We start from the raw sequence: 12,826 nt of genomic DNA on the forward strand, positions 1-12,826 counted from the left end.
TGCGTTTTGTTAAAAGATACTTTTTCACTTTTTTCGTCTTTTGGAAAATGTTGTTTGTGCTGTATTTAGACCCTTCATCAACGAAAATTGTTTGACATGCTAACATTGGTAGCATTTTTCAAACTAGCATATGTCTTGTTCTATGTTTCTAAATATACTTTGATAAGTATATCACAGACGACAAAAAGGTGAACAAACAGATAAAATTTCTAAACAATTATATGATATCATAATTTACATTTCATTAGTAACTATCATTTGCTTTTTTTCATTTTCCTATTATATGTTTCTCCTGTTATGTGTTGTTTCCTCCATAGATAAACACTCTATGGTAACAAAGTCAACCATGTTCGTCACATATTCATCTAATTAATCGCCAAAATGTAATACATAAAATAAATTAAGGACTAAACATATATATATACATAATATTTATGCTGTATGAATTTAAGACGGAATTACTACATAAGTAAGCCGCCAACCAAAAGCAATAACAACAACGTCACACATGTACAAATAAAATAATTGTTTCGTTCAATGTATGATTGGATGCAATAGTACAGAGTCACGTCAAATGAATAACAGACCTGACAGTAAAAGTAATATTAAACAAAAACAAATGAAAGAACACTATAACACGTTATCATTTTAAAAATACTGCACTCCAATAAAAAATCAAAACGGCAGTCCTTCACCAAATGGTAAAATCAAAAAGTCATAATGCAAATTGTTGCAAATTGGTAACTAGTATATGATAAACAACAAACTATGAAGAAGTCAAAGAATCACCTTTACGTCGTGAAAAGGAAGCAAATGATTCCCAAGGGACATACAAACTCATAAGTCGAAAATAAACTGACAACGCCATGTAGGTTTACTTGTTTAGTACGAAATTACATGAAGTGAGTACGATTTTGCTTTATTACGAGACTCTCGCTATTTGACATATTCGACTTAAAACAAAATATTTCAAATTACTATCTTCAATGTTGACGACAATATGGCTGAACTTTAATTGGAAATAAAAGACAGAAATTATATAGTTCAGGTTCAAATGAATAATAGTTCAAATAAGTCAAACAACTGTGAAAATGTCTCGAAAACAACCCTTTCACCCCATTGCAAGTTAAACGAAAACATTTAATCAAAATTGTTTGGAAAATTGATCGTCTTGCTAGTCATGCTATAAGCTCACGAAGGCATGTGTCCATTTCGATTCATAAAAAGAGTGTAACGGAACGCAAATGTACTTCAGAAATGTCTTAAATTACTAGTTGCGGACATCTGTATGATTTGTTAAATGATAGTATACTTTTCGACAGATTACTATTATTATCCTAAACTATGAATTATCTTCAGGTGTGTAATAAAAAAATCTACAAATTAAAGATTTTCTTTATTAGAACGTCTATTTAGCCAAACAGAATAAATGAAACAAACTTACCATTATTCGTTAACTACAAATTATCGTCAAAAGTGTAATGAAAGGTAATTTAAATTTCGCTACACAATAAAGATTGTCTTTACTTAAACGTTAAGTAAGCAAAACATAATGATTAAAGGAAAATTATCATTCACGTTAGCTTTATAAATTTTATCACTGATCACAAACTGTCAAATTTATACAAATTAATCCCACTCCCAACATCTGTCTCTTTTTGTATAAAACCGTATATAAATTATGGTATAAAATTTCTAAACTTGTAATAACAAAGTCATGAATGGACATTGGTATAATAAAAATCAACATTGATATCAATAAAAGTGAGACGAAGTGTATCAGTTTAAATTCAATATTTAGGCTATACTAAAATATAGAAAATAAAAGAATGAAATGTATTTGGGTTGATAGTTAAAATAATGTTGACGTCTGTAATATCTGAAAACGAAATGTCTTTTGCATTATTCGAAGGTGGTCTAATATCTAGAACTGCTGTATTGATGGGATATATAAAATGAGTTTAGTTATAGTTGGTTAGAGAAAGCTTGTGGTCATTAAAAACGTAAATTAAAAACGAACAAGATAATGTAATTCTCGTTTCTATGATGCACTTAAACGAAGTTTCGTTCGTTCAAATATCGAAATTATTTCACAGTTATGGCATACATTATCTAGTTGAAATAGGTTCACGGAAAAAGAGTCAAGGGAAAAACGTCATTAATTTGGAAGGTAAAGAGTCACACATTTTGATAAATGTAGGGAGAAACAGCCATAAATCCGAAATGTCAACATTAAATTTTGTATAATTATTTGATATTTCATCGTCCATTTTTGAAATTATACTGAAATTTAAATGGCAACTTATGTCCCTCTGGTATCTTTCGTCCCTTTTTTATGATATTGTGTATATGGGAAACCACTATTTTTAAGGTTTCAATTTTGTATCTGTCCAGATATTACACAATTGACAGTGAAACAGTTAACTGGAGCCATGTAGTTAGTAAGTAACCGCCTGTTGGATTGTAATCATTTGTTTTAATTTTATAAACGTAATTATTTGCAATAAACACAAAATCGAAACATCCCGGTATTTTAGAATTAAACACTCAATTCAATTCAATCTTGAGACCAAATATCAATATAATCTTTTCATAGAGCTTTTTTACATTTTGCCAAAAGGTACGAACGAACGTAAAGGAAGCACGTATTACATTTAAACAATAACAATAAAGAGTATTTGGTTGATCCGGTAAAACAGCATTAATCTGCTTGACCACAATACTTTTTTGTCAAATTGGGAATCAGAATATTTGTTTAGGAAAAAGCATAACCCCCTGAAGTTAAATGCTCGTGCTTTTACACTGATAGCAAAAATGAAAAACTTTTTTTGGGGAAATTAAACGGTCTCTCTCTCTCTCTCTCTCTCTCTGTCTGATTAATTGTGTATACTAGATTAAGGCTAATATCTAGAATTGGAGGCTATGAACGTGTCTGTTGGGTAAAGGTATTCGTGTACGCCACACTCCATAATCTGCTCTTAAAATCAACTAAATATATACGAGTAGATCGTTTAGTTCATCTACATACACATTTTATCACATTAATATATATCAAGAAAATAAATCTGCAGTTTTGCATCCAATATATTGTAGAAATAATAATGACCATTAAACAGTAAACAGTCACTCGACACCCAGGACCAAAACACAAGTATACGCTAAAATAACCGTTCCATTAGGAGCCTAACTCCGGTGTATGGACACATCACAAGGTGATAATGAAAAGTACATAGGAAAAGGCGATGATTCACAAGTTAATAACGAGCATCAGCATTTATTTGCTTTGGTATTTTCTTATGTTAATCAATTCAACATTGTAATTTTAAAAGTGTACGGGTGGGGGCGGGGTGTAGGAGTACTTTAACAAAATTTAGGGGTATTTTTTCTTCTGACTACCATGCCATATATTTAGAATATTTTGTTAACTCCTTCCACCTGGTGGTACTATAATTTTACCTATCGTACATCCCAACATCCTATATCTCACGAAAAATATAATTTAATAAGTGTCGTTGCATGTAGGAAACTGAATACGAAAATAGGCTCACATTGGGTTGAAATGCTATCGAAGTTATAGGACTATTATTGAAATATGTCAAAATAAATGATCCCTAAAACGACTTTTACTCTACTGTTATTTAAACATATTTTCCTTTTGTATATTAATGCAGAATAATACGAATAATATGGGTTGGATTGCCGATTTAAGAATTTGAATTGATGGTATATTTATTTGACGTAGAAGAGATTAAATCTATAATTTAACATTAAGAATTACGGTAAGAATTTCAATTTTAAAGCAATCGATCATAGTTGTCAAAACACTTGAGTGGTTTATTCATCATATGCATGTTCCATGTGTGTGAATGAATTGAACAATCTCATCTCTGGTATCTGGTCTCAACAAAACATAAGACTCAAGGTAATAATTGCATTAAAAAGGCATTAAAATAGTAATAGATTTAAATCTCTGTTTTAATTCTCATTTAAATGATGTCTCTCTTGAGAGAGATTGATTTCAATCAGAGAAATGTGTTCTCCTTGACAGTTGAGAAATATTTCTTTTGTATTGAATTTTACAGATGTTAAAATTATACAATCATATGAAATTACAGACATCTACAAGGTTCATGCTTTCTTTGTGGCAACCATGAAAATTGATTGGCAAATTTACAAAATATATATATACTCATTACTGGCTGTATGCAAACGTATGTTAGAATTTACTAAGCAAAACAGAAGCTACTTTAAATCGTTAACTTAGTAAATAGCTAGGAACTGTCGTATATATACACTTAAAACAAACTACAATTATATTAATTATGATTAGGAAACACAACGGCCGATAATCTTCATTCAATTTCTGAGTTGCAAAATGGAATTAAAAAAAGATAAAAGTAAACCACCAACACTACAATCCCAGAAAGTACACGAATTAAATAATGCCACTGACGGATGATAACAGTACGTATTAAGACATTTTAATAGTATTTATGTTCCAGACCATATGAGTATTTGTTTGGATCTATCCGTACTTCAAAATGCGTATACGGTCAGACTGTACGCATAGGGTCTACTTAATTTTAAATGTAAATGAAATAAAACTTAACATTTTAACTGTTAAAAAAGGTCACGTAAATTTGATATGTTACGATTGTGTATCCAGCATGTCAGTAATACATGAGATGTAATTTTATCTTACCTCCTATACATTTCTAAGAAAAGGATTGGTAATGAGCAACCACGTGGAGACAGTGTATAATCCATATTATGTTAGTAGTGGAGTTGTGTCCCTTTATACAAACAACACGGCGGTGAGAAAAAAATCTTAAATCGATAATGAACGATTGGAACTAATTCCATACAACACATTTAAAGCTAACAAGTTTTTATTGTTGGCTCTTGTTTTTAAATAGACCTATGGCAGTTGGTTCATAATACTAACAGTATTGAAGACTTGATCACTTTTATAGACCACAAGTCTTAATATCACATGTTAAGATAGTCGGTAAGATAAATTCGTCACATACTGTGCTAGTGACCTAATACGATATAAATGGAGTCAGTAAATTCCATATTCGGATTCGAGCTTCGCTTTCACCCGATATGTAATTTTCCGATCCCATATATAAATTGCCTAACAATGTAATTTTAACACACTATTTAGTATGTAAATATAAGAATGTTTAAAAAATTAACAAAATGATGAAAATAAACGCAATATTTCGCTAGACCAACTAGCGTTATCAAGCGTGCATCTATCCAGGTGAAATCGGATGAAAATGATAAGAAACGTTTGCAGCTCAATGTATGTGTTGCACTTAGCAGCCTTGAAAATAAGAAAATTTTGCAGCTCAATGTCTATGAGCAATTGAATTTAGCTGCTTTGAAAATAAGAAAATTTTGCAGCTCAATGTATATGTTGCACTTGGACCTAGCTACCTTGAAAATACATAATTGGTAGTTGAAGTTAGCAACGTCCATTGGCCAATATTACGAGATAAAAAGGACGATGCTTTGTTTTAAATTATTCTTTATCTTTCCTGTATCTTTTTTCGTCTTTTTCGTTAAGACCATCAGGTTCTAAAGTGTGGAGTTGGTGGATCCAAAAGTTTTCTCTTCTCCTCGCCGTGGTGTCCCACTCGGTGTTGACTTCTATAATTTGGAAAAGGATGTTTCGTTGACCTAAGATGTCTTTTGAGAGGACAGTTTTTGTTGGTTTTGTACGATGAACGATGGTTATTGAGCCGAATATTAAATTTGTCCATTGTTTCTCCCACATACTGAATGCCACAAGTGTCACATGTTAATATATAAATTGAGTTTTCCGTTTAACAGTTGGAATAAGAGTAGATGGTATAATTTTGTTTAGTAATGGAGCTGATGAAAGAACTGCTTGTATTGGCAGATTTTCAACACAAACAATTCCTTCGACCACATTGTTTGTAGCAACCGGGCGATGGATTGGGATTAGGCTGCTTTGCTAATACCGATGTCACTAATTTGTCACGGATGTTTTTAGGTCTTCTGAAGGACATGACTGGTGGTGATGAACAAACTTTTTTTAGATTTAAATTTATTTTCTATAATTTTCCAATGCTTCTGAACAATGGATGACATATTTTTAAAATCAGGATGGTAAGTGAGTACAAGGGGTGTTCTGTTAGCTGCTTTATTCTTATTTTTGTACTCAACACGTTCTTGGCGACTAGTTCTGTTTGCTCTTTCGAAATCGCTATCAATGATGTTGTTATTGTATCCTTGAACAACTAAATGTTTACGAAGTTGTCCAAGTCTAGAATTTTTCGTATTTTCAGTAGAGCATATTCTCTTGATTTGCAATGCCTGGCTGAATGGGATACCACGGGAGCAGTGTTTAGGATGGCAACTTTTAGGAGAAAGGAATTGATGTTTGTCTGTTCGTTTGAAATGAAGGTCCGTTATAATGGTTCCGTTCTTGATGTAACTCGTAGTATCGAGGAAGTTAATTTTCTCCATCGATGATTCATATGTAAATTTTATTGAATGGTGGAAAGAGTTACATTGTTCTAGAAATTCATTGAGATGTTGTTGTGAATCTATCCATTTGAAATCAAAATCGTCAATGAATCGGAACCATGATAAGGACTGATATGGAGCACTAGCCAAGAGGCGTTTTTCAAGTTGGCCCATAAATATGTTGGCATATGACGGGGCCATTTTTGTGCCTATACTAGTACCGTCTACCTGGAGATGGTGTTTTTCATTGAAAGAGAAGTTGTTATTCTCCAGTAATAGTTTCAGAAGTGTAACAAGGCACTCAGTAGGAGGATTTTTTTCACTACGAGTGTTCCATGCATCTGCACACGCTGCTATTCCTTCGTCTTGTGGAATGTTGGTATATAAAGAAGACACGTCCATGGATGCATGTATAGTATTGCTTGGTAAAGGATTGAGGCTTTCCATTTTCTTGAGATTATCAGTTGTATCTTGAATGAATGAGGGTAGTTATTTCACATGAGGTCTTAGATGATGGTCTACAAGTTCTGATATCTTTTCAGTTGGATGACTATTCGCTGACACAATTGGTCGACCTGAATTGCCCGTTTTATGTATTTTAGGCAACAAATAGAATCGTCCGGCCTTTGCTTCGTTCTCAAGAGGTCGGAGATAATCAAAGGTGTCATTGTCTATATGCTTATTGTCGAACATTTCTTGAAGGATGGTGTTGATCCTTCGAATAGCATTAAGCGTTGGATCTGTGGTTAATTGTTTATAAAAATTGGAGTTAGAAAGTTGGCGATTCCCCTCTGCTATATAATCTGTTTTATTCATGATAACCACAGCGCCCCCTTTGTCGGCAGGTTCTATTACAACATCCTCTTGATCTTTTAACGCTTTCAAAGCTATACTTTCTGACTTGGATAAATTATAATTTCTTGTATTTGTTATACAGGACTTTATATCAGACCTCACGTAGTTAATGAATGACTCCAAGTTATCATTTTTACTCTTTGGTGGTTTCCATGAACTTGTTTTCCTAAATTTTGGGATGGGCGTGACTTCTTCATTGGTGTCAGTATCTGAATCTGTTAATCCGGCTTCTTCAAGGTTTTTCTTGCCCCTATTGTAGAAAAAAATCTTTCAAGCGTAAACGTCGAGCGAATTGGTCTAGGTCTTCGTCTAGCTAAAAAGATGTTAACAGTTGATGGGATAGGACAGAAGTTTAAACCTTTACTTAGAAGAGATTCCTCAGCACGTGTAAGTTCTTTAGATGACAAATTTACAACAATGCTTTCTGTTTTTTGTGTCCGTCTTTTAAATTTTCTTTTTCTAGGGATCTTATGGTTTGTTGTATTAATATCATTCATATGCTGATTCAAATGGACAGTGTGAATTTTATCTCTTTGACATTTATTCCTTTGTTTTTCTTTATGTTTCGATAGTTCAATTTTTTCAATATCTGCGAGGCGACGTTTAACTATTGCTAAATCGTCACGAGAAATGTTACTAGTGTTGATGATATAAACTTATTATAGATATCAGGACTAAATTTTATATAAACACCAGACGCGCGTTTCGTCTACAAAAGACTCATCAGTGACGCTCAAATGCAAAATAAGTTTTAAAAAGCCAAATAAAGTACAAAGTTGAAGAGTATCAGATATCTGATATTTCATTTACAATTTGTTTGTAATTTGTGGTTGTAAAAGAAAGTAACAGTTGAAGAAGCTGGATTGAACAGTTAAACAGAATTTCATTCCAACAGCTCATGAATCTTTTGGATTTATGTCCCGGTGCCTGGCGACTCACTTTGATGTTTAAAACTGTTGGTAAAGTTTTATTTTGAATATTGAAGTTATTAGAAGTAAACATAATTCGAAAGAAAAGATTGTACAATATTTAGGAAGTTTACTACAAAAACCGTAAAAGAATCTAAACAATATTTTTTTTTTTAAATCCGGCGAAAATACAATGAGAAAATATAATAAAAACGTGTCGAAAAGTAATGCAAAGAATGAATAAAGTAGCTTTGTTACCCTTATAATACCAGTTGTTGATATAATATTTCCAGATTATTATGTAGGGCTGATGATATATTTCACTTCATTTAACTAATTATAATAATATTAATTTGTAAATTCCAATAAATGTTTGTCTAAAATTTACCCATACAATCCAAATACATATATGGTTTATGTTTGTCCTATAATGCACGTTTATACGCATACGATCAGGAACGTATCATTGTGGTCTGTTTTCATTCTGCTTACGGTCCAAATCGTCATATGGTCTGGGATATTTATATAAACCTATAAACATATGGTGGATATTGTTATACACTACTTATAGGTTGCATTTCTGTATATATTGACAATGCAATTTCCCTTAGGAACTCCTTTTACGTCTTAAACTGTACCACTTTTACAATGAAGTTTTGAAAAAAATCTTATCCTAGAATTGAAAGTATATATGCATCACAATTGTTTTCAAAGGTCAAAATATAGAGCTGTGCGGCATATTTTCAACGTTTATATGCCCTGAACTTCTCAGAGTTTAAACTAACACTAATTTTCTTAACTACCCCTACCTCGAATGAAAGGTTACCACAGATTTCAATGTAAACAATATGCACATGTTTATTTACAGGTTACATTCCCAAGTTATGTCTTTGTGAGATGGAACACAGGGAGCATAACTGAGAACCAGTATGTAAACAGAATTAATTTTCTATGAATATTCAAGATCTCCCAAAAGAGGCGTGTTTTGAGAAACAGCTGTATTTACAAAGTGCAACCTATAACATGTACTAAATATATTTTAAAATATATCCAATAGATATTTAATTTATCGGCGTCAGCCTAACAAATTACTTAACACACATAGGGAAAACGTACTATACAACTGTTTTTAAAATATAATTCTTTAATTTCACTGTTATCTACCAAATTATAAGTTTGGTATCATTGTGGTCTGTTTTCATCTACTGGTGCGATGTCGTTACTGATGGACGTTTCGTTCCTGAGTGTATCTGAGTGTTGGCAATCCTGTGGTTGAGAGTTCAAACCCATACACTGTGCGTATTGATGTGTGTTTCTTTATTCCACATAGGCTAGAGGTAACGGGAACGATTGAGATCTCACTCCGTCTGTGACTTTGAGAACAAATTAATTACAATAGTAACATATTCGGATCCAGAATTCATGTGGCAAAAAGTTATTTAACTGTTTAATTCTTTCGGAGTTAGTAAAAATTATAATCTGTCTGCTTATGTGTTCTTTGTTCTACGAATATCTGTCTACTCATGTATGTTGACAATGAAACCACATCTTCTGATAAGAATTGTATATGATGGTCCAAGTAATATGTCGAAAACGTGTACATTTCATTTTTCTAGATTATCGCATGCGATTGTGGTACCTTTTTGGTCTCTTTTCATTGTGTTGCATATAAATATGAATTCTAACACTTTATATTTACTAAACAGGTAAAAGATGTACTTCTTAAGAAACAAAAAAAACAACTTCTTAGCACCAGGCTATGAAGGAATAAAATCTCAGATCAAAATAAAATTGAGAATGGGGAATGTGTCAAAGTGACCACAACCCGACCATAGAACAGACAAAAGCAGAAAGTCACCAATATGTCTGCAATGCAGCGAGAAACTCCCGCACCCGGAGGCGTCCTTTAGCTGGCCCCTAAACAAATATATATACTAGTTCAGTGATAATGGACGCCATACTTAACTCCGAATTATAGCATATCATGGACAATATGTTGGTTATACGTAATTGTGCATAGCAACGATACCTATCAATAATTGTGCAGATAACCCAAACTTTTTATAAGTTTATCCGGGTTTTCAAACATTTTCTGTTCAATTTTTAACTTCACACCAATCGGTCATGGGTTCGAATCCCGGCGAGGGAAGAACCAAAAATTTGCGAAAGCAAATTTACAGATCTAACATTGTTGGGTTGATGTTTAGACGAGTTGTATATATATATACATATATATTCAAAACGCAATTGTTGAAACAAAGACAACCCACAACTTTTGATCCATTCATTAACGAAGGTAAAATGTGCATTACGGTTGTCTTTAATCAACAATTTATACATAAACAAACATGGTGTCAAATACCACTACTGTTTATTTGCAGTAGAAATTATAGAACACACTAAATCTATGTTCAGGATAGAATTTGGTAATAAATGTATCAACTATATATATCTTGCGTCGGAAACGCTTTTAATGAAAACCTTCATCGGACCCATTTTTTTCGAAACTTCATAGTAAACAGAGCCAGTGTTATCCGTAAAATTAGTCCCTATGGGAAAATTTCATTGTTTGTTTTTACAGAAATATACTTAATATGACCCAGTTTTTAATTATTTTTCCTTCAATCAGTTTAAGTTTGTTTCCTTTCACAAGACATCAACAATAAATAATATGTTCGTGGTTATTTTACAGAAACAGGACACACAGTTATTACAACAAACCGTTTTTTTGTATTACACCTTCAAGGATTTAGATACTATTTCAAATGTTCCCCCTTAGTTTGTCAAGAGACATCATCAAACATCAGCATATGTTTAAGGAGAGGTTACAAGTGAAGGGAATATGTATGATTAATGTCTATCCGTATTAACTTAAAACACGAAAACGCTCCATCTTCAACGCAAATTTAATACAACATATTTATTCTTAAGCAAGAGGCTCCCAAGAGCCTAAATCGTTCACTTGTTAGGTTTGGTATTTTTTGCATAAATCTTTCATCAATGCTTAGTTTTGCTTTTTAATATATTAATGAGCGGCTTAAATGTGCAATTTAAATATTCATTGTATCTGTCATCTTTTCAACAAAAGCAACCAAATGATTTTACCAATATGTTCCATTTTAGCCATAGTGTCTATGTTTCTTGACGTACAAGGAAATAAAATACAAAATCTATACTATGTTCATTTTAGAAGATTTTTAAAGTTAAAAATCATAAAAATCATTGTCTAATTAGTTATCAAAGGTACCAGGATTATAATTTAGTACGCCAGACGGGCGTTTCGTCTACATAAGACTCATCAGTGACGCTCATATCAAAATATTAATAAAGCCAAACTAGTACAAAGTTGAAGACCATTAAGGATCCAAAATTCCAAATTGTCCTTAAAGGGCAATAACTCCTTAACGGGTCATTTGACAATTTTGGTCATATAAACATCATTGATATGTTTGCGTTTTTGATTTTTCCATTTGATAAGGGCTTTTCGTTTCCAAGTTCTGTATTTTTTGTGATTTTACATTTAACACAGATACTATCATTGTCCTGATTAAATTACGCATAGCCTACGCATAAATTGTTTGTCAAACTGGTCTTTCATTGTCTACAAATTTTGAATTTACCTTCGTTCTTTGTTTTGCTTCGAGCGTCGTTGATAGGTATATTGAGGATACAACCCGGGTTTAGCGCACCAACTTATTAATCTAGATTATTTAATGAATTATACATATTTTATCAGATTCCTGACTGATGTACCTTCCAATCAGTTGCAAATGGAGATCATTAAAAGGCAAGAAAATATCACTTTGTTCAGATTTAAAATTTGTACTCATCACATCAGTACACATAAGGCAATACAAGAGTATTCACCAATTGGATTGTATGATGTATATGTATTAAAACAAAGCAAAAATAAATGAAAAATATGTAAACTCTGTCTACAAAATTTTACAAGAAATTTCCACTTTTAATTGAAGTAAGCTTTTTTTGTGGATACCCCCATAGTTTGGATATTATTATATCTTGTTCCTAGAGCCATTATCTACAAGGGGGTTCTCAGATTTTTGATAAAATATAAAGATCAAATTTTACACCTAATCAAACATTATCTACTTTCATGTGGTAAGGATGTTTACACTAATACAGATTTGTGACAAATGTTACACCTAATCAAACATCATCTACTATCATGTTGTAAGGATGTTTACACTAATACAGATTTTTGAGAGACGTGTTTGAAATACAGAAATTATCTAAACATTTTGAGGATGAGATAACAGATGTTAATAGACACAAATGGTCAAATAAAGCCCAGTGAGTGGTACTCTGATTGCAATGACACACAATCCGTACAAAGGAATAACAAGAGTGCACTCACTAAAATGTCTCGCCTTTTTTACTTATCATTGATATTATGTTGATAGTCCTAAATATAAAGCTTTATTACAACTGTCACATAAACTTAACATTAACCAAGCAAACTTAACATTGACCAATGAACAATGAAAATGAGATCAAGGTTAGATGAACCATACCAGGCAGACATGTACAGCGAACAATTCTTCCAT

General features: G+C 32.3%; 1 protein-coding gene across 1 annotated transcript; it reads right to left on the minus strand.

Moving 5' to 3' along the window:
- Nucleotides 1–6,018: 6,018 nt before the first annotated feature.
- LOC134700006 (uncharacterized) lies at nt 6,019–6,945 on the minus strand. Its single transcript, XM_063561406.1, has one exon. It carries the CDS (start codon nt 6,943–6,945, stop codon nt 6,019–6,021), a length of 927 nt encoding a protein of 308 aa, XP_063417476.1.
- Nucleotides 6,946–12,826: the final 5,881 nt, after the last annotated feature.

The sequence above is a fragment of the Mytilus trossulus genome, unplaced genomic scaffold (assembly GCF_036588685.1).
Source record: "Mytilus trossulus isolate FHL-02 unplaced genomic scaffold, PNRI_Mtr1.1.1.hap1 h1tg000110l__unscaffolded, whole genome shotgun sequence".
Classification (NCBI taxonomy): domain Eukaryota; kingdom Metazoa; phylum Mollusca; class Bivalvia; order Mytilida; family Mytilidae; genus Mytilus; species Mytilus trossulus.

Coding starts and splice junctions, on each gene's coding strand:
- LOC134700006 (XM_063561406.1), bottom strand. CDS start 6,945: ATGGAAAGCCTCAATCCTTTACCAAGCAATACTATACATGCATCCATG.